The sequence below is a fragment of the Lepisma saccharinum genome, chromosome 19, assembly GCF_977018435.1.
Source record: "Lepisma saccharinum chromosome 19, izLepSacc3.1, whole genome shotgun sequence".
Lineage (NCBI taxonomy): Eukaryota > Metazoa > Arthropoda > Insecta > Zygentoma > Lepismatidae > Lepisma > Lepisma saccharinum.
This window is the reverse complement of record NC_139247.1, coordinates 25,681,863-25,704,250: the sequence shown is the minus strand read 5'-3', so window position 1 is coordinate 25,704,250 and position 22,388 is coordinate 25,681,863. Positions and strand designations below refer to the sequence as shown.

Below are 22,388 nucleotides of genomic sequence, written 5' to 3'. Positions count from 1 at the left end.
GGAACCTTACAACATCCATTGAATAATCGACATTTTGCTGAAATGTCTCAGGCGTTCGCTGGATGATCATGAAAAATTACATTTCTAAAATTGCAGGGGGAAGAAATGATAATCTAGAAGTCTCGATTGTGATAACAGAAGAGATTGACGCGACGAGAAGACGAAAAAAAAAACATAAGAAGATTAATCGATGCGGACAAGATAAACGATGATCTAATCAATAACATTACAGCATTAAGTGCCATGCATTCTTTCCTCGTTCGTAATAAAATTTAACAAATTATAAAAAGGATAGCAATCCAACTTGTCATTTGACCTCCTTAGTGAAGTATGTTATAAAAAATATATATATATTGAAAGTTTCCAGTTCGTTTCATTTCGCGATTTATCCTCATAGCCGCGATAAACTTAGGAGGCACAGGCTTGTATACATTCCATCTTTCGTTCGGAGGGACAAGATAAACCGAGCACCTAACCAACCATTCAATGATAATAATATTCATGAATTTTTGTTTTGAATTGAGAAAATAAAAAAATAATCACCTCCTTTAAATATCACATCTACTCTAAAGCATTCATTCGCTGTTCATATTTTCCGTCCTTGAATTCGAATGTATGTTTTGTCTAACAATTGATTAAATTAAGTACCGAACATTATCGAAAAGCAATTCTGAAAACATTATACTGAAATATTAACATTATAATAAGTGTCCTTCCATAGCCGTTTCAGTCTTCAAACTGCTTCCAACACTGCTTCTGCATACTTTTCAATAAAATCAATTTACCGTACGCCCTGGCCCTTTGCAGATTAACAAAAAATCGTCTAAAATTTGAAGTTGTGACCCTTCTCTATACCGTTGCAAGCTTTTTTTGTGGTTATTCAAAATACCTCATTTTCGCATATTCAAATACACACCAGTGAAGGGAGTTCATGTCTCATTAGTGATTTTAAATTTGTATTTTTGGGACCATGCACACACTTCCTAACATTGTTGCTTTGTAGTCGATGAGTTGTGCGGGTACAGATGTGAAGTAGTTAATAAGACCCCACACAGACAAGCCCCCCCCCACCATTTCTTTCCGACATAGTTGTTGTTTTGTTACTAGAAAATTGTTATGATTACAGTACACCTGTATCAGTATAGAATAACATAGTGCCATTTTCTGTTTCTGTTGCCAGCAAAAGCAAATCTGCTGGTCACAGGTTCGAGAAACAAGACATTTTTTAAAAATTCTCCTGCGCATAATATGGACCACCTATAGCGATGATATAATATAGATCGTATTAACAAATATACTTCAAAATTATGTAATAAGATTTTGGTTTAGTATTTAATCACAGCAGCAAAACAAACTCTCCATTCGCTTCACAACAGAAGTTAAGTGCATTTTGCATACATGAAGAAGCAGAAATTTACGCCCCCGAGGTGTGCTGTTGGAAGACTATATACAATAAGACACACCGCCCCATTCTTTACAATAATAAAAATATTGAATAAGTAAGCAGTGGGGTAAAATCCTTTGTTTCATTTTGATGTGAACAAAAATTATAGTTGATCTGAACCACTTGTCCAAATAAAAAATAAGCTCCGGTCCCATCTGGAGACTGCAAAACTGATATGTATGTCTATTCAGAAAAACCCAAAAATTTTAACATCCATGCACATTACCGTACTGTGGCTGTTGCGCCCCACACCCATGTGTAATATTTTATTTCTCTTGTTGGCTGAACGCGAAGATGCTCGAGACTGCTTTCAAAAATTATTTTCGGCCTCGCTTCACGATACAGCCGTATGCATGTAAAACTAGTATATCACACACAGGCAGAGGGGCAAAAAATAACATTTCTCTCTTTCCCTCGCTTTTGCCCATCTTCCAGTGTTCGTCTAGATAGCGTGACTAGCAAAAATATTGAAATCGAAATAAGAATTATCCGTTATGGTCTCCCTCCCTTCTTTGCATGCATGTTGCGCTGACATGTAAATAAGCGCTATGCTTTAATAAAAAAAACAACCATTGTACAACTGTATAGGTCCTCGTCCATCTCATGCCAGGGACTGGGTATATCTTGTGTACAGTTTATAGTGGCATCATATTCCTTCACCAGATATCAAACTCGAGAGACTTGCAAGACAGCTCAGGTTATAACTTACTACGAGGTCTGTTTTTTTAAAAAAATAATAATCGTCAGTCCATATGACAATGCTTGCTGTTTAACTAACAGTATTCGAATCTCTGAGGGGGCGGGGCATTCCACATTTACCTTTGCTAGAAAGCGCAGTGCAATAAATATTCTTTTTAAGTTATGCAATAATTTTGACATTATATTCATGTCCATTCCCCAAGACTAGATTTATATACACAACCAACTCGCTCTTGCAATATATTATCTGATGCGATATTGTGAAAAATTCTCGTATGTTCGCGAAACAGGAAATACACGTCATAGCTTCCGTGAATCGAAAGCAAGGTTACTGGGGGCACGCAAAATACCGTAAGAAGAATTATATATTCCAAATGCAGGCATCATCATTTTTCTCTTGCACAAATAGAATAATCGGGCTGAATTTCCAGTCTAAAACCACCATGTTCTGGCAGCAAGTATCAAAAACCTGTGGTAATTTTATTATATGATAGGAGGTGAGTGAAATGGTTGTTGCAAGTTATCTTTTAAACCCAGTACGTGTGTAGGAAAAACTGCGTATAAGCTGTATCACACTCTCTCTGTCTGTGTGTCAGGTGGTCGTGTCGTTCGCTAGTTGTATGTCACAGCTTAACCCGTACTAGGTAATATTTTTACATGAGGTAAGTTGGCATACTCTGGTAGGGTATATGTTTCAAGCCTCTAGCTGTAGAGCCTATTTGCAAAAAAATAAGTTTGGTAACACTACTCGTCGAAAGCAGCTCAAACAGTGTTGCTAGCTGTAGGTTAATTTTCCCCGTTATACAATTGCAAGAGGTGAGTTGCTTATAGCCTATCTGGAAGGCTTGGTGTGTGTGTGTCCATGGCTTATGTCGTAGGTTAATAAAATTTGCAATAGATCTTGTGTGTGTTGGCAACCGTCAGCCCTTACATGTGATATAGCAGCCTTACTTATTGTAAGACATAGTGTGTATGTATGAGTAGGGGAGGTTAGTTTAGTTCACGATAGATCGACCTGTCACGCTATGACCAATTTCTGCTTTTGAGTCACCTGTAAGGCTATATGTGGGTGGGTGAGGGAGCTTAGTTTAATTCACGATAGATCACATTTTAAATTTGTTCACTCTCTCTGTGTCTGTGTGTCAGGTGGTCGTGTCGATCGCTAGTTGTATGTCACAGATTAACCTAGGTAATATTAACTGTACTTCAAAAAATAAAATTGTGTGTATCTTATGTCGAACTAGAAACAAAAAAATCAAACATTAAGCATGCATGCAGATTAATTAAGCTGTAAATTTAAAATTTGGCCTCCCCCAAATCGCATTTCATACATACATACATGTGGAGGACCCGTGGCCCACCTCCCAAGAGGTTTGGTTAGCATGCAATAGATCAGTATGCAATTTAATATCCTCGTCTAGTACGCTGCACTTCTTTGACATTAGATGCAGTGCAGGTGTATCCCGGTGAATAACATTCAACCGAGTAGACAAATAGCAGTGTTCAAGTTCAGAAGATTCAACAAATGCCTGTCTGCTGCTTTAAACATTCATTTGATTAGTTAACCACTCACCACGTGGTCATACACCACACCACATATTACACCTCTCTAAGACGTGGTGCAGACACCAAATACACTACATGACACCCAAAATCAACAAGATAGGTTGCACCGTGTAACCAACTAAACGCGTGAGTGCAGTCAAAAAATGCAGCAAACTAGACGAAGCTATTGAATCAAAATAATCACGTGGCATTCTTTTTGAATCTGACTTCACCCACCCCTCTTTTTTTTTTAATCCTTAATCGCAACAATAATTAACCGATTTTTTAAGTTTACTCTATGCACAGATAGATTAATCGGAGGACTGGGCATACAGTTTAAAATAGAATCGGAATCCAGTAGGTATCGAACCCGGGACCCTTTGATTACAACGTGACAACTTATCGACAAGAGGAGATATTTTTTTTGGTGACGTGGAGTACTTTATCTTTCGGGGAGTCAACATTATTTTTTTACTCAGTCGTCATATAAGATGAACACACGCAAACATTCACATGTGCTTTTATTATTTTGTGTTCGGTAAGTACAAGTATATTCTTACATAAATTATTGTTTAATTTAATAAATTGTAAACTCGGAGCCTGCTATACTAACACTCCTTCTGTCTATTGAAAGCGAATGTTGCGTGCATGCGGAAATAACACAGAAAAAAAAAGCGGATGGAAGCAATTTAAAATCAGTGGAGCAAGGTTAGTATTACGAGAGCGTAAAAACATGTGCTTTCATTCAACTTCGAAAAATAAGAATAAATGTGTGCATACAGAACACATATGCTTTCTTTTCACAGTTGTAAAATCATATAAATTGTACATGAAGTAAGTTACGGGAAGGCTCTCTTTTTTATGTCTGTGTATATGTTGTACAATTAGGCACAAGTTGTTGTACAATTATTTTCCCCAGTAGTCCAGTTGGAGTTGGGGGGCATAACACTAGTACTATTTGTAATCACAGTGCTTACTCATGTATTTTGTTTAATATTTTATTTCAAATTCACTGTCAGAAAACTAGTGTTGCCAGTTCCTGGATGTAGGTTTACCTACTCTGTTGGTTGTCACTGTCAAGCTTCCAGTATTCGTACAGCATAAAAAGCTATAACCCCCCTCTCAAAATATATACATTGTATACGCCAATTCTTGCTGTGAAATTTCTATGCTGTTTAACCTAATAGAATTCGAATCTCTGAGAAAGCCAAGTACTAAGCTTTAGCATTCCATATTAGCAAAACCTTTATACGTACGTATTTATAACCTCAATTTACTAATCAAAAAATCCCCCCTAACCAACCAATTAGCACATTTATATGACCTTCTATAGAGCCGGTATTATTAATATGACATTCTTAACAGGTTAATGCATCAATTTTTAAGCAAACACTTAGGAATGTTTGAAATTCAAACAATTCTTGTGACAAAAAAAAAAAACAAATAATTAGGAAATTCTTTTTAACCAAACAATCAACACAAATCTCTCTTTTTTTATAGAGAAAAAAAGCATAACATTCCTGAGACAGTAATAGTGAACACTGTCGTTTGAAATTAGAAGAAGATTAATCACACGAGCATCATCATCGTCGACATCGCTTATCCTGACGGGATGCACGACATGTTTATCCAACATATAGGAATACACGTTGATGATTAAGCGTTTTCCTTCTGCATCTCGTGCTCATATTTCAAATTTTAATGTATCAGAAATAGTCACCAGGTATTCGATGCCAGACATTACACTTTCAAAACTCAAACTCGTATTGTTTGTAATATCCAACCCACTGTGGATTATTTTTGCAATAAACAAAATACAGTGCAGCCAATATACACCTCCGATTGTTACAATAAGACTTTACCGCCGGGCAAACTGCTCGAAATAGACGCCAAACAGAACACAGCTAAATTGATAATAAATAGCATGTTATTTGTTTGGTTTGCGTCACAATACGGAAATAATAAGAGGCACGCGTGTGCGCGTGTGGCACATCATTCCCCCAAGAAAGGTTTACAAAAATCACAATATATAAACATTTGGTCCCCCGGGGACTTGGAAAATTACGATAAGATGCATTCGCTCACCACCGTTGCCAGCCATAAATCTCTCTCTTTTTTCATCTTACAGCAACGTTGGCATCTCTATTTTTTTTAGCTGTAAGTAAATTGCCAACACACTCTAGTTAATAATGCTACATATTATACGCACACACGCACACACATACTATATTGCCATCCACCCATATCTCCCTCTCTTTTACGGCAGTGCCGGCTATTCTTGTTTAGTGTGTGTAGGTTGGCAAAAATTGCTTTATGCACTGTAACGCAGGCCTCAAGCAAAATTGCCAGCTCCTTGCTTTAGGCTAGGTTAGACCAAGAGGAAAAAAAAAACTGTAGGTGGGCTGTCGGTTGTTTAACTCTTCCCTCTCTCTCTCCTCTCTCTTTTTTGTAAAAAATTATAGCAAAAATATCAGTAGGTTGGCAACCTTGCTTTATGCACTGTAAGGCAAGTCTTAAGTAAGGTTGCCAGCTCCTTGCTTTAGGCTAGGTTAGACCTGGTTAGGTTAGGTTAGGTTAGGTTAGGTTAGGTTAGGTTAGGGTGGGTTAGGTTAGGTTAGGGTAGGGTAGGTTAGGTTAGGTTAGGGTAGGTTAGGTTAGGTTAGGTTAGGTTAGGGTGTTGGCAGCTGTCGGTTGTTTAACTCTTCCCTCTCTCTCTCTCCTCTCTCTCCTCTCTCTCCTCTCTCTCTCCTCTCTCTTTTTTGTAAAAAGGTATGGCAAAAATACCAGTAGGTTGGCAACTTTGCTTTATGCACTGTAAGGCAAGCCTCAAGCAAGGTTGCCAGCTTCTTGCTTTATGCACTGTAAAACAAGCCTCAAGCAAGATTGCCAGCTCCTTGCTTTAGGCTAGGTTAGACCCAAAAAAAACCTTGGTGATTTTTTCGAGTAAAATATTGGCAACACTGCGAGAAAATAAAGCTTATGCCTTACAAAAACAAACCATTAAGGCGAGCCTCAAGCAAGATTGCCAGCTCCTTGCTTTAGGCTACGTTAGACCCAAAAAAAAACCTTGGTGATTTTTTCGAGTAAGCAGCTGGCAACACTGCCAGAAAATGAGGCTCATGCCTTACGAGACAAATCCATTAAGGCGAGCCTCACCGAGCCTCATTTTCGGGCTTAGAACCGGGGCACTACCTCTACTCGTTATATAGCAGATACTCGTACATTCCGTTTCTCAGACTTTCCTTCTCCTTCATGTACATACAGCGTCGTGTCTTCCGTTATGATAAATATAAAAAATAAAACCATTAGTTTTGCATTGGGATGCATGAATGAATTGTTATATTTTACTTCGCTTTTCTTCACTTTCCGCGAAGATGGATATGAATGGTGATAAGATGAGATGACTAAAGGGACAATCACATACACTTACGGACCACACGAGCCCCAGAGAGAATTATGCTGTATGTGACTCCAGACGACAGTGCCTCGCTAGTCTGCAAAATGCAATCCAAGGTGTACTACGTAGAGGGGAGATTGAGATTTGGGTGTGTTCAGACCTTACACCCATCTTGCATTTGAGGATAATATTACAGTGGATTTTAACATACTTTCTCCTTGTAATAAATCATGGAATATAAAATTTTGTTCTTTCTCTTGTTCTTTAAACGACATACAAGTTTCATAACTCCTTGTGTTCAAATGATTAGCATCAATCACACTGCAATTGCGTGTCAATTACACCTGTGCAGGCGATTCTCACAATTTGTCTATTTTCACTCGAGGCTTCTAACTCTGCCCCGGGAATCTTTGGAGCAAGGCCGCAAGGATATGATGGTAGGTGAATTGAGGGTTCACGTACCACACCATTCGTTCATTTGCCTTTCAAGATTTAACAATCTTGGGATAATATTTCTTTTGCCTTGAGACATGCGTTCTTGAAAGAAATTAAAGAAGGAATCTAAAAAAAAAAAAAGGCTCCCAATTTTTATTCAGCGCAAACATGAAATGGAAAAATGTTCATTATAGAATAGTTAAAAAGTGTATATCTAATATTTGTTTTTGTAATTAAATGCGAATTATTTAATCTATATGGTGGACTAAAGAAAATGAAATTTAATCTACTCATTACAATGCAGTTTTGAGGCCGTAGAATTCTGATAAGCCACGATATTTGGAATGTAACAGGAAACTTTGCTGGATATACAGGATGTCCAGGTTAGAGGTATATAAAAATGCACACATATATTATATCATCTGTAATGTATATTAACTTTTCTTGATCCGGTTTTGCACAAAGTAACTCATAATCTTTTTATGTACGCTGGTAGACTGAAGCTCGTGTCAAGTGTTGACCAGCATTTGAGGCGTTATTAGCTAAACGATACGCTGTCTCAGATCACCCAAGTCTTTGACATTCCTCTTGTACACAACATCTTTAATGAAGCCCCATGCAAAAAAAAGTCTAATGGTGACAAAGTTTGGGATCTCGGTGGCCAGGCAGTTTCTGCGCATATGTGACTCGTGACTCAACAGCTCAATTTATCGTATAAGTGAACTAATAAAATCTGGGATGGGATCAATGGTCTATCGACTGAGCTTCACTACGAGACAATATAAAGAGTAGTTTTCGCATTATAAGCAGATATTTTTGGTTACCTTTAGATATGTTATTGTTTAGCAAAATTGCAAGTTGCGATATGACCATTGTTTCATAAATGACCTTGTCTTCTTCTCCTTTATAGTACTTTTTATATTGGGTATTGATATTCAGAACTGATTAGAAATGAAAGTTTTGCACCTCGGAAAACAGTTCTTCTTACTTTCATATTTCTAACGCCGTATTCACAATAATTATATTTTATCAAATAACTGTTTCCCTTTTTATGTCAAGTTTCTAGCTGCACAATTTGTGAAACCTACCAGTTTAACTTGATTCCTGTATCCTGCGTTGTGAGCCGACACATGGTGCGATTTACATTAGAGTTCATATGCTTTGTGCTTTATTCCTACAACAAAGCGTACAAATTCTAAAGCAAAGCACACCAACCATTGCCACGGAATATTTTGGCGTATCTTCTTTTCTGCTTGAGTAAACTTGCCGAAATTCTACTACGATGTCTTCAGATATTTTTCAGAATCTTTAAACAGCAACACGGGACTAACTCTACACACAATAATCACAGGAATAGCAAGATTCTTTTAAAAGATAACGTAATTACGTTAAGGTATATTTGAACTGGGATAGAAAAAATTGGTTTTAATTATATTTTTTCACGGATATACTGTAGATTTTTCCTATGATTACTATAAAATACCTATTTACCAAATTATTATTGTTCACATAAATTACAAATATGTCTATCAAGTAATGAGACCAAAAATCAACCTTATCTCCTTCAAAATAGTTCCCTTGGGTGGCCAAACTCCGCCGGATTACTCCCACTCTTCATAGCAGCGCTGGAAGTCGGTAGCAGGAATCACCTTTAGTTGATGGGTTACATCTTTCTCAATGTTATCCACTGTCCCAAAATGGGGCCCTTTGAAGTGGATCTTCATTTGGAGAACAGGTAAAAGCCACAGGAACCCATATCAAGGGAATAGGGGGACTGAGAAACCATATAATCCGCATTTTAGCCGAAAATTAATTCACAGAGATCACCGTGTGACAAGGGGCATTATTATGGTGAAGCGTCCCAGTGTTGGCAATGCCCACTTCCTGTGTTGATATCTGATGGACCTTGGTATGGTTCAATTCAACTCATCACTTATCATTTTTACGGTCAGGTAATGGCCGGACACTCTTTACACATTGTCGTCGGTTTTCGAAGTTAAAGGTCTTTCAGTGCGTGGTTCATCTTTAATATTAACGGCCCTCCGAAAATGCCTTCTGCAAAATGAACACTTATGACACGTACAAAACATGCTCCCCATAGACTTGTTTCATTTTTTTAAACGTTTGCGTGGCATTTTTCCAGGATAGCAAGAAGGGATGCAGTGTTGCCAGTCTCGTTACTTTATTGACATACCTTCCATGTGTGGTTTGTACTGATATAAATCCAATTCTTTCAGAAGCTTTGGTGGCTCACAAATTTTCTCCATCTTATATATTTGTCAAAATATAAGGAAGCAAAGGAAAATCAATGTTTTATTAATCTGAAGCTATTTTAACCTGTTAACTATTTTAATTTCAAAACAAGGGACCTGGGAGGTCTTTAAAACTAAGTAGTGATTTGTTGGAAATTGTTTCATGTTGGTTATTCCTTATATCCGCTACTAATATTACATTTCTTGGTGTTATTCGACGTCTGTTGAAGAAGTGAGCCTTAGTTGAAGTTTAAAATGGGAACTGACCAAATCTATCAAGACACATTTAGTTGAGAAGAAAATTGTTTTATTATTCACATTAACACTATTACATTCGTATTGATACTAGTGAGTAACCAAATAAATTAAATTAACCGCAACATACATTTCTTGATGCATTACAATGTGACTTTAGTCTAAATATTAATTTTACATAAGTAATTATATCGACTCTTGCGTCAAAGTTTCTTAATAATGATCTGCTACAAGTGAAGCTAATATCTACAACCAAAGCAGACATCAATGTCTTTTTCTGATGCTAGAAGTAATTTTGTAAAGTGATTAATATGAAAAAAATGTATGAGAAACCCTACAGATTAAATAAAATTAGAACAAAATATATAACTGTGCTGAAAGACAGTATTAGTTAAAAATGTTAAAGGCTCAACACTTATATTGATTTCACTACGAAAAACTATTCTGTAATTTTCAGAATAAATATTTAGAATATGAGCAGCAAGCTTCCAGTACTCCACACATGTAAAACGTTCGAACAAAATAATTAGTAAAACTTTACGAAACTGAATCGCTTATTATTATTATTATTTTTGTATTGTTATTAAAAACTGCCAGCAAATTGAATGATTTGCAATAGATTCGGCGATTTAATTCAGAAGAAATTTCTACTTTCTGGATCCCACCACACACTATATTGTCAACTTCACAATCCAATTAAGCAAAAAAAAAAGTCCCTATTTAAGCAACTAAGTTATATCTAGGTGGTGATATTAAAAAATGATGTTTTATCTTGATTCATTCTGAAATTCTGCACGCTTCTGTATGCAATGAATCTGATGTCTCTTATGAAATCTGTATAATGGTCCCTACAAATGATTCTTCCTACACACAGTGTTAATTAACAAAGATATACACAAATAATTTTCAATATTTTTTTGTTTCTTTAAGATCTTGTGGTGTATCAACTCATGAAACATTAGTGCTGAATATCTCTTTTATTGAAAGTTCATTGAAACTTTATCAATAAAATTTTATCATTTATATATTGATTGTCCTACGCCTATATTGACAGCCAAATATTTCTATATATTCAATAACCACTATTGGAAATAGTTTTCAGGTGTACTAACTGCTGAAAATTATTATAAGGATTGTTCAGTGAAACATTTTATTTTTCACCAATATGACTGGCATAACATGATGATGAATAACTATATTTTGAAAATGATACTTTATATCCATCGTTTCAAATTGTAAACCTATACATTATACCAATAAGTTTGAGGTAATCTCGAAGTGCTGATATGTATATAACATGTATTTTGCATTTTATATTTTTTATATGTAATTATTAAACTGAGATATTGTTGTTGGTAACTCATGTTTGAAAGAATTGTTTTTATAATTTTATTGAAAATTCTCAAAATAAAATTATTTAATAAAATAACAAAAACAAACATACTTCTGTATAAGTGTACATGAATTAGGAGACTGGAAGCTCGCATTGAAAAAATGCATTTAAAAACATTAATATTCCAACATTTATGTACAATAATATGTTACACATCACTTCATCCACCGTTAGACCTATTACTTGGTGCTCTTCAACACTAGTGCTTCCGAGGAATGCATTGAAACGATACATGCATTTCATTAAGGAAAAATTATAAACTACAATTTATAACTATTAAGAGCGATTGCAATTAGATGTTTCAACACATACTACAGTGAATTACGACTACCATTAATCTGCAAATGAAACTACATATAAGAACACTACATATATAATAGAATATTATATTTTATTACATTATATATAGATATATATATATATCTGCTTAAAAAATAATAGAAGTATTAAACCTTTTGGGCTCGAAAAGCAACAATTCTTAAAAATGAAAATTGCATAATGTCTGCGATGTGTATTAGTATCGTGCTACTTTCTACAGTATTTTTAGACTTTATTTTCGCAGAATATACATTTTACCGCGATAACTATTGTATAAATCATTTATGAATTCATCCTCAACCTTAGACATTTCGTTAGAGCTTTTCCATCTTCTCTTTAGATTCCTTTCTCTGATCATAAATGTTGATTAGAATATGAACAATACCAACCTTCAAATAGAAAATTATTGTAAATTCGTGACGAAATATTTGTATCAATAAAGGCAAAAACGTGAACTGTGTATCTTTTTCAGCACAATCAGAGGAATGAGAAGTAGGTGCATTTACCATTTCGTATTTATTTGATAAATATGCTATTATGTCGAAAAGTAATAAATCACTACACCAAAGTAAATTTTAAAATAATATAAACAATTATATTTTACTAAGAATACTACACGAAACTCTGAAAAAAAAGATACTAGTTTAACGAAAGGAACAGCGATTCACATTTTCTGATATATCTAATTTCAATTAACATTTTCAAAATAAATAAGCTTTCCATGTTAGTGTTTCTGCTTTTAGATCATTTGATTTTAGAAACAGATTACTTCCTATTAAGAGATAAGCATGTCGTTCAATGTGCTGTGCTGAAAAGGCAACAAAACATAAACTATAATTATGACTATATTCATCTTGTGGAGTTAACAAATAACAATTCCATAAATTTACAAATAAGGAAATCTTTGTTAGAGGTATCGAATTAGAAACTATTGAAAACAAAGTAATATGAAAAACATATGTGAAAAGTGAGTAGAATTATTTAACACATTTTTCTGACTTTCTTTTAGTATCACACAAATTCTACCGATTTAGTTTTTTTAAACAGTTTCCTTGCACTCTTAAAAGCCATCATTAACACCATGCTTACACTCAGCAATATGTAAATACATTTTTCTGCACAACGAATGGAATTAGGTTGTGGTAACTTGTGAGGCTTAGTTCAAATACATTTTGCAGGTATTCTTATTATTTCTGACAGAAGTTAATTTCGTTCCTATCTTCTATTGCCTTTTATTTAGTTGTGCTGTGTCGCTTGTATCACTTGTAGTTAGAAGAGTTGCTGGATTGTTACCCAGGCCACAACGCTGCCTGCCATCAACAGCACAGATAGTTGCATGGAGTCGGCGTTGTTGCACCCATCTGAGTCGCAGCAGTACACTCTTGTTCCAGTATCAGATTCTGAAACCAAAATAAGTAAATTAAGATACCATTCATTTTAGAAGAAAACATTCAAGAAATCAATCAAAGAGAAGTTGACTAAAAGGTTTTGTATGAAATTTTTTTAGGTTATTTTTCTCCAAGTAAAACTTTGAAGTACTGTATAACTCAGATACTCATATGCAAGGTGTAGCTACCATAATAGAGTAAACAACTTTAAGAATTTATTTCGACTAAACTACATGGAATGCAACCATGATATTTGATGTGCTTCAATCAGTAACATTTCACGTTTATATGAATGTCTACAAATATTCAATGTGGCTTCCACCAGGTACGCGACACACATCCCATCGAAATTCTAGTTCTTGCCACACTTTTCCCAAGAACTCCTCCTCCTTATTCTCTCCTTTAGCTGTTGAACATTCTGTGGAATGGGTGGTACGTACATAGACTTTGTCCTTTACAAAGCCCCAAATGCAGAAGTCTAGGGTGTAAAGTCTGGGAACTTTAAGACAGAGCCTTCTTTATCTGCACCCTTTAAAGTCGCCATTTTCTTTAACACTACACCCACAATGAGTGTGTTACGGAAATCTTAGGCACGTAAACAGAATTTGAAGATTTTCTCATTGTTGTGTTTCAGATATTTTTTTCTAAAAAAATAATAAACCTGAAAAATTGCTTACTCTATTATGATACATGCTGTATAGGTACATATAGGCCTACATATATGTTTATATTTACATATATGTGGAGCAATCAAGATTATGATGAAACAAATGATGTGTTATGAATATTGACAAGTTTGGGAATATGGAATATGGGTTGGTGTAAGTTGGCGATATTTTGTGTACATTACGTGCAAAGCAAAATCAGTGTATGCTCACAATTCACACGACTTGTTTCCACGGGGAGTAAAATAAAAACAAATGAGGAGCAAAAATAAAATTACATACAATCTTAAACAATGGATTTCATTAAGAAGGTTTGTTTAAGATCTGTACTTCATAATCTTATTGATAAGGGGCTTGTCAGCTTTCATGCTGAATCACCGAACATTTGAATTTATTTAAATGAAAAGATACTTTTGTCAGCTGCTGTAGCATATGATGGATACATTAACAATGCAACAGTTGACAGGATCATGTAAAATAAACCAAAATTGCACGTTTAACTGCGCCAACCGATGCACCAAAAGTACATCAATCTTGAGTTGATGCATTTTGAGTTCTTTGTGTAATGGGGTAATCGCGTTGTATTATGGAATATGGTGTCATATTTGCAGTAAAATAATTATATCTGTGAGACCATTGAATGCAGGACTTGTAATACGTAAACTGTAACAACTTAAGTGGCTAAATAAGTGTAAAAATGTATACTGAATGTCAGGACTAAAATAGTTAACCTAAATACCTCAAAATTATATGAAAAGTTAATATCGAATTTTGTACATTTTAAAATTGTACCCATGATTTCAAATGTATGTAATCATTATTACAAGTAGACTTATTGAAATTATTCACATATGTTGATACACATGACAGAAAGACAGGAAAATGTGTTATCGATGTACGGTTCAGCACAAATCCATTTAGAACATGTATCTCTATGAAGAGATTCTCTCGACTTACCCAGATACAACTTCTTCATCATTCGTCGCCAAGTATTGTATTAGGTATTTATGTGGCCTCTTTCCTAAGCGACAGAGAACATTTTTCATAAATTATGCCTATTTGTAAGTTTAGTCGGATAATCAGTGTCTGCCAAAAGTATAAATTCCTGAAAACCTGTAGCGTGATTATCTACAGGTTTATTAAAAAAAGAACTTGATAAAATATTTGGATATTAATTAATTAAAGCTTATTTATAACTCGGGAGAATAGAGTTCTTTGTTTTGTGTTTTGTGAAAGAACATGTTTGTCCCACCCCACTGACGTCATTAAACAACTCGATCGGGAGAGATGCTGGAGAAGTTATGGGCTGAATTTACTGTCGTCGTGATAGAAGTAAGGTTACCCGAGAAGTACACGTCGAGAACTTGTAATTGTCATTGCAATACGACCACTTATAAATGGTACACAGAGAAAATATTCAGACGACCTTGGTTTCATAAACTGAAACTTCCTCGTGTAGTGATAACTTTCACGGTTCGCCTACAAACGGGCCACGTTTGCACGAACGAACACCTAGCAAGGCTGCATCAAAATCCCTCCCCTGCCTGTGATTGCGGAGCAAACAAACAAACGCCAAATCATCTATTCTTCCATTGCCAGTTAAGGAACAAACGCAGGCGCGCTCTTTGTAATATACTACACAGAGCCAATATACCATTTCCTGCATCCATACCTTCCCTATTATCGTCTCCTTCCCCTCGTGCAATGTGGATATTTTATAGTTTTGCCCGGCAGAGTGATATTCAATATTGAAATTTGTGTGTATATGCACGTTTGTGATCAGTGTTACAGTACGGTGAAGTGTAATATTACGATATTTTTACGACCACAACAACTACTACGAATTCGATTCTATGGTACTCCCCAATTCCGCGTACCTCCCCAATTCCGCGTACCTCCCCAATTCCGCGTACCTCCCCAATTCCGCGTACCTTGCTTAGATCCTTGACCAAGACTGCCACATACCCGGCGGTGAGGGTCACGAAGAAGAAGAAGAAGAAGTCATTGCAATATGTAAGCTTTCATTAGACACCTCTCTTCATTTATGTAATTATTACTATAAACGTTTAAAGTTATCGACATAATTTTTAATAACCCTGTAAATGAGAACATACTGTAAGGGTGACCACGAAGTATTCACAAATCAAAGTATCAAGGGAAATGTGAACATATGGCAAGTACATTTAAACAATGATGAAACACTCCCATTTCAGTTAATTTATTTCATGTTGTCTAACCTCCTATGCAATTAAAAACTTGCAAATAACTCCTATGAACTGAGACAATTTTCAACTGTGAGTACATCTTTCGTTTAGTTTCGTGTTCTGTTAAAATTATTTAATTTGGGGTGAATTTTAGTGGACAATTATGCATGTATATTGTATGTTGTGACCAAAGTAGTTCCTATGGATTAACAACATCCAAAATAGGAACAAAAATGATAATTAGAACTTAAGAAGGTTTTATAAAATAAAAAAGGCACCAAATAGGCAGTGAACATTAACTTGTTATGAATTTTCTTTGCTGCACATTTATTGAATATTTTATTTTCATTATTTGTGCGTCGTTTAAAAATCAATTGTGAATAAACGCGGCGACAATGATGAATGATGAAACCGATGAGTTACACATAAAACAAGAGTTACGCTCTTACCGCACAGAGAACCAAAGTAGGTAAAGAATGCGAGAATAATCAAAAACACCAATTTTAGGAGAGAATATGTAAACTTCATATTCTTGAATTGTAGATTTATGAATATGCATTATCAACTTGAAAGAACATGAAACATATTTAAAACATTGAAGCCTATGTTTTAATGCAATGGAATGAAAAAAAGAGCAAATATGTAATAATGTGCAACTGAGTTATGCATTGTTACGATTTAACAATTTTAAGAGCATTTATTCTAATAATAATAAAAATATTTTTGACTGTTTCCCAACTGGGTTATTCCATGTCAAATCAACCAATCGAAAAATACTTTTGAACCTTGGATTCCGACTTTTAAGATTTTTTGTTTATTCATTTTATCTTTCAAGAGGACAAAAATTGCCAAATTTAAGATTTTGTGGGCTCTTAGTTTTTGAGTTATTGAATTAAAAAAAAAGCAAAAATCTCAAAATTTGACGACATTTTGAAATCTTCATGTAGGGGAGAGCGGGGCAAGTTGATACAATTTGAGAGTTTGATTTTTTTCTTTTCTATGTTGCTTGCAAGAAAATAAAACATGTTACTACTCGATAGCTTAACTCTTTACCTTTATAAAAAGCACATAAAAATTTCACACATATAATTTGTAAGCTGACGAGAACCTAATTAGTAACGCAGGACGCAACGTCTCAACTTGCCCCGTCGTGGGGCAAGTTGATACTGGTATGGGGCAGGTTGATACTAATTTGAAGTAGGTTGATAACGATGTGACATAATTAGATTAAATAAGACAAAATACAATAAAGTAATTTTGAATTAAAGTTTAGCAATTAAAGATTCTGTTAGCAATCTCCTGGATTAGTTGGTTAGATAACAGCACTTTCGTTGTTTTACTGTTTTCGTCAAGATCGAAACATCGTAGGTTCAAATCCCACCCTTTCCTTATTATTTTTTCCTTTTTATTTACCGAGTACGAACTGTTCTAATAACGTAATATAATATTATATGATATTACTGTAATTATTTATGCGATGCATGCTCAGTGGCGGCGATTGGGTTACAAAACTGATGGGGCAAGGTGGGGGGAGGGGGGAGGGCAAGGACAGTTTCTTTGCCTTGGTAGATAATGTTTAGCATAGTGCTGGGTCATCTGCCCCTCCACACTCCATAATCGTCGCCACTGTGCATGCCTCAAGTAATGCTTCTACTAATGTTTTTAATTTTTCAGTGATTGGTAGGATTTTAGGAAATACTTTTTCTTTCATTCAGCTGTTATAAGTAAACACATATTAAAACTTACATGTCAACTTTCTGCATCCGGAAATGCTGGACATAAATCGCATAAATATCAACGGAAATATCCAAGAAACGTAGATAAGCATTGTCGTCAAAAATTATGAATCCTTGAGGGAAGTAATGGCTAAAAATGATCTACACCCAGTCCCAAATCCAAAACATTTAAGGGGGGCATTAGTAAAGTCTCCAGAGAGGCATTTCCAGAGATATGTGACTCATCTACACTGAATAGAAAAGTTCTTATTGCAGACCATCAGAAAAATTAGAACAAGAAACACACACACAGTTTAGTTTTCTATGTCGTAGTAGTTATGTAGTAGTAGTTATGCTGTCTAATGTGTTTCTGTTCGTCTTGTGTAGTATCAGTGGTGTGTATGTATGTGTCTTGTGTTGTAATTGTGCTGTCTAGTATATTTGTGTAGTAGTTGTGTTGTCTAGTATATTTGTTTTGTCTTGCGTAATAGTTGTGCTGTCTAATTTGTTTATGTTTGTCTTGTGTAGTAGTTGTGGTGTGTTTGTGTTTATATTGTGTTATAGTTGTGATATGTTTGTGTGTGTCTTGTGTAGTAGTTGTGCTGTCTAATGTGTTTGTGTTTGTCTTGTGTAGTAATTGTGCTGTCTAATGTGTTTGTGTTTGTCTTGAGTAGTAGTTCCTCCATTCATATTGGGGGTTAGGCGTAGAGGTGACAACTCTGCACTGTAAAAAAAAAAGTCAAGAAACAGCAATATAAGGTCATGGATGTTCCCAAGGTAAAATATTCCGGAGTAAAATAGTCCCCCGTTCGGATCTCCGGGTGAGGACTACTTTGGGAGGTCACTGGACTAAGGATAAGATCTACGTTAGGAATAAGGATATTAAATTAGGCACGTGGAGTGTTCTGAGCCTTTACCGGCCTGGGGCATTTCAGTGTACAGTTAATGAGATAGTTAAGTATAAATTAGATGTAGTAGCTGTCCAGGAAGTTAGGTGGCCAGGAGAAGGGAATTGTAAAACTAAAAATTATACTTTTTTCTATGGTGGTACTGAAAATCATAATTTTGGAACAGGCTTTTTCATAAATAATAGAATTATCTCGACTCTTAAAACAGTAGAATTTATTAATGATAGGATATCATATGCAGTTTTACAGGGTAGGTGGTGTAAAATTATTTTAATAAACGTACATGCACCAACGGAAGATAAAGATGATAATACTAAAGATGATTTTTATACAGAGTTAGAACAGGTCTTTATAAATTTTCTCAGTATGATATGAAAATTCTGTTAGGTGACTGTAATGCACAGATTGGCAAAGAAGAGACATTTAAACCCACGATTGGTAAAGAAAGTCTTCATGAATTAAGTAATGATAATGGTATAAGATTTATTACTTTTGCAACCTCAAAGAATTTAATTGTGAAAAGTACCACTTTTAAACATAAAGATATCCATAAATATACCTGGTCTTCTCCAGATGGTAAAACTCATAATCAGATAGATCATATTCTCATTGATAAGAGAAGGCATACTAGTATAATTGACGTTCGTACACATAGAGGTGCTGACTGTGCCAGTGACCATTATTTAGTAATTGCTAAATTAAGAGAGAGACTCTCAGTGATAAATCATAAGCAACAAAATCTAAAAGTTCTAAAATTTGATACATAAAAGTTTACTGATGAAAGAATTAAGAAAGATTACCAAATTAAACTGTCAAATAGATTTGATGTTTTGCAGGATTTAAATGATGATGAAAACATAAATGAAACAGACGTAAATAAGAATTGGGAGCACATACGTAATGTAATAGAATCAGCAGCTAAAGAAAGTATAGGATACCATAAACCGAGAAAAAGTAAGCCATGGTTTGATATTGAATGTCATAATCTAATAGAAATAAGAAATCAGGCTAGACTTAGGTGGTTAAATAACTCTGATGATACAAATCTAAACAATTATAATAGAATAAAGCGAGAAGTTAACCGCACGTTTAGAAGTAAAAAAAGAGATTACTTGAAAAGCAAAATTAACGAAATTGAAACAAACAGCAAAAATAAAAATATCAGAGATTTATATAAAGGTGTAAATGAGTTTAGAAAGGGGTGGCAACCTAAAGTAAACTTGATAAAAGATAAATACGGTGATTTTCTAGCTGACCCAAATGATATTTAAAATGAACTGCAATAATTACCGTGGAATTTCTCTACTCTCTACAACATACAAAATATTGTCTAACATTCTTTTAACAAGACTAACCCCATATGCTAATGAAATTATAGGTGATTATCAATGTGGATTTAAACGTAACAGATCAACTACAGATCAAATTTTTTATATCAGACAGACACTTGAAAAAAAGTGGGAATATAATCAAAATGTCCATCAGCTATTCATTGATTTCAAAAAAGCATATGATTCGTTCAAAAGAGATAAATTATAATATATATTAGTAGAGTTTGGAATACCTAAGAAGCTTGTTAGTATGATAAAAATATGCACCAGTGAAACAGAAAGTAAAATTCGTGTGGGTATTAATATGTCTGACAAATTTACAATTCATGATGGGTTAAAACAAGGAGGTGCATTATCTCCATTGCTCTTTAATCTTGCCTTAGAATATGCTGTTAGGAAGGTAAAAGAAATTAAAGAAGGACTATAATTAAATGGTGTGACTCAGTTGTTAGCATATGCAGATGATGTAGACTTACTGGGGGATGATGTGAATACAATTAAGGATAATGCTAAAATATTTTTCAAAACTGCTAAAGAGATAGGTTTGGAAGTTAACAAAGAGAAAACTAAATATATGCTTACAGGCCGAAACCAAGTGTTAGGTAATAATCAAAATCTAATTATTGATAACAACTCGTTTGAACCAGTTTCCAAATTCCAATACTTAGGAAAATGATATTAAAGAGGAAATAAAAAGTAGGCTTAATTCAGGAAATACATGTTACTTCTCTCTTCATAAACTTTTGTCTTCTCGTTTAATATCTATGAAACTAAAAGTTAAAATTTACAAAACAGTAATTTTGCCTGTAGTATTATATGGATGTGAAACTTGGTCCCTTACATTTAAAGAGGAACATAAATTGAGAGTATTTGAAAATAAGATCCTTAGGAAAATCTTTGGACCTAAAAGGGATGAGGAGACAGGTGAGTGGAGAAGGTTACATAATTTAGAACTACATAATTTGTATTCATGTCCAAATATTATTAGAATAATTAAATCAAGAAGACTTAGGTGGGCCGGCCATGTGGCACGAATGGGAGACGAAAGAGGAGTTTACATGATTCTTGTTGGGAAACCTGATGGTAAGAGACCTGTAGGAAGGCCAAGGTGAAGATGGAGGGACAACGTTGAGATGGATGTAAGGGAAATCGGTAGGAATGGAAAAGAGTATATAGAACATGCTCAAGATAGGGAAAGATGGAAGGCCTGTGTTGCTGCAGCCATGAACCTTCGGGTTTAAGAAGGCTAGGGAGTTAGTTAGTTGAATTAAAGTTTAGTATTCAGGAGAAGCATACAAAAATGGACAAAATATCGTATCATGATGGATAGCCTACATGCAGTCAGTCTCTATCACTCTCTATTATGCACATATCTGATTCACAGTGAACACAGGTGTACATAGAACTATCGTATCCGCATTTTAAGTGAGCCCATCTACTGCAGGAAATGCATTGTATCCATTTTTCACCAGGCTTAAAAGCTGAAAATTGTTCGAGGCACATTAGACACAAGCTGTCTTCATCTTCTGACTTTGACTCTGAATTATTATTATTCAAATATTTCCTGTTTGGTATTTTCTTCTTTTTACCTGGAGTTTCTCTTTCGGTCGATCCATGATTTATTTTCTTACTATTATTTGCTGACTCCCTTTTTCCTTTTTTCAAAGAATGGCACAATCTTTTTTTAACTCTTTCTGATCTCAATAATTTATTGTTAACTCTTGTTCGAGCTCCATTTTCTAATCTGTTCTTCACTGGCTTGTCTGTAAGAATTGACGATATCATTCCTTGTTTCCCTTTTCGATTTGCTTTTGGTTTTCCAGCCTTAGGGTACGGACGTAATTCTTCTGGGCTTACTGACACACGATGCAATTCTGGATTGTCACTGCTGGTGGAAGGGGTGGCTTCTAATCCCAAGACATTGGTTTCAGAGATTCTACTTCCATCAGATAAACGATCTTGCTCATGTTCTTCGGTCGTTGGTCGATCAGTTACGGAACATGGTAAATAATCTACTTCAGTAAAAATATCTGGATTGAATGGCATGATTCCCGTTGCCTGAAAGCCTGATATAATATTTTTTGGTGTTAGTGCATTGGGTAGTGAACTACTAACGACTCCTGGTATGTCGTATATAGTAAAGGTCTTCCCTGGATTGCTGGAACTGTCAATTGCTGCAAAATAAAACTTCTTAAAAGGTCCATAAACCGATCTGTCCACGGGTTGGAGTTTGTGGGAAGTATGAGGCGGAAATAACAACATAATGATCCCGTTGTCCTTGCAGAAATTCAACACTTCAGTCGACAAATAAGAATCATGATTGTCCAGTATCAATAGACATGGGTGATCTTTACTTGCCTTCACGTGGCTCTGAAAGTGTCATCTGTTCTGTGGGATATGAAGTTCCAATACAACCACGGGGTCCGCTCTGAATAAAGT

The 22,388-nt window shown here is 35.0% G+C and overlaps 1 protein-coding gene across 1 annotated transcript in view; it reads right to left on the bottom strand.

Moving 5' to 3' along the window:
• Positions 1-10,067: 10,067 nt before the first annotated feature.
• Positions 10,068-22,388, bottom strand: part of LOC146002812 (uncharacterized) — a 424,567-nt gene continuing 412,246 nt past the window's right edge. The window contains exon 4 of the mRNA XM_083140770.1: positions 10,068-13,138. Coding sequence (XP_082996896.1) covers positions 13,008-13,138 — 131 coding nt within the window. The 3' untranslated portion in view covers positions 10,068-13,007. The remainder of the gene's footprint in view (positions 13,139-22,388) is intronic.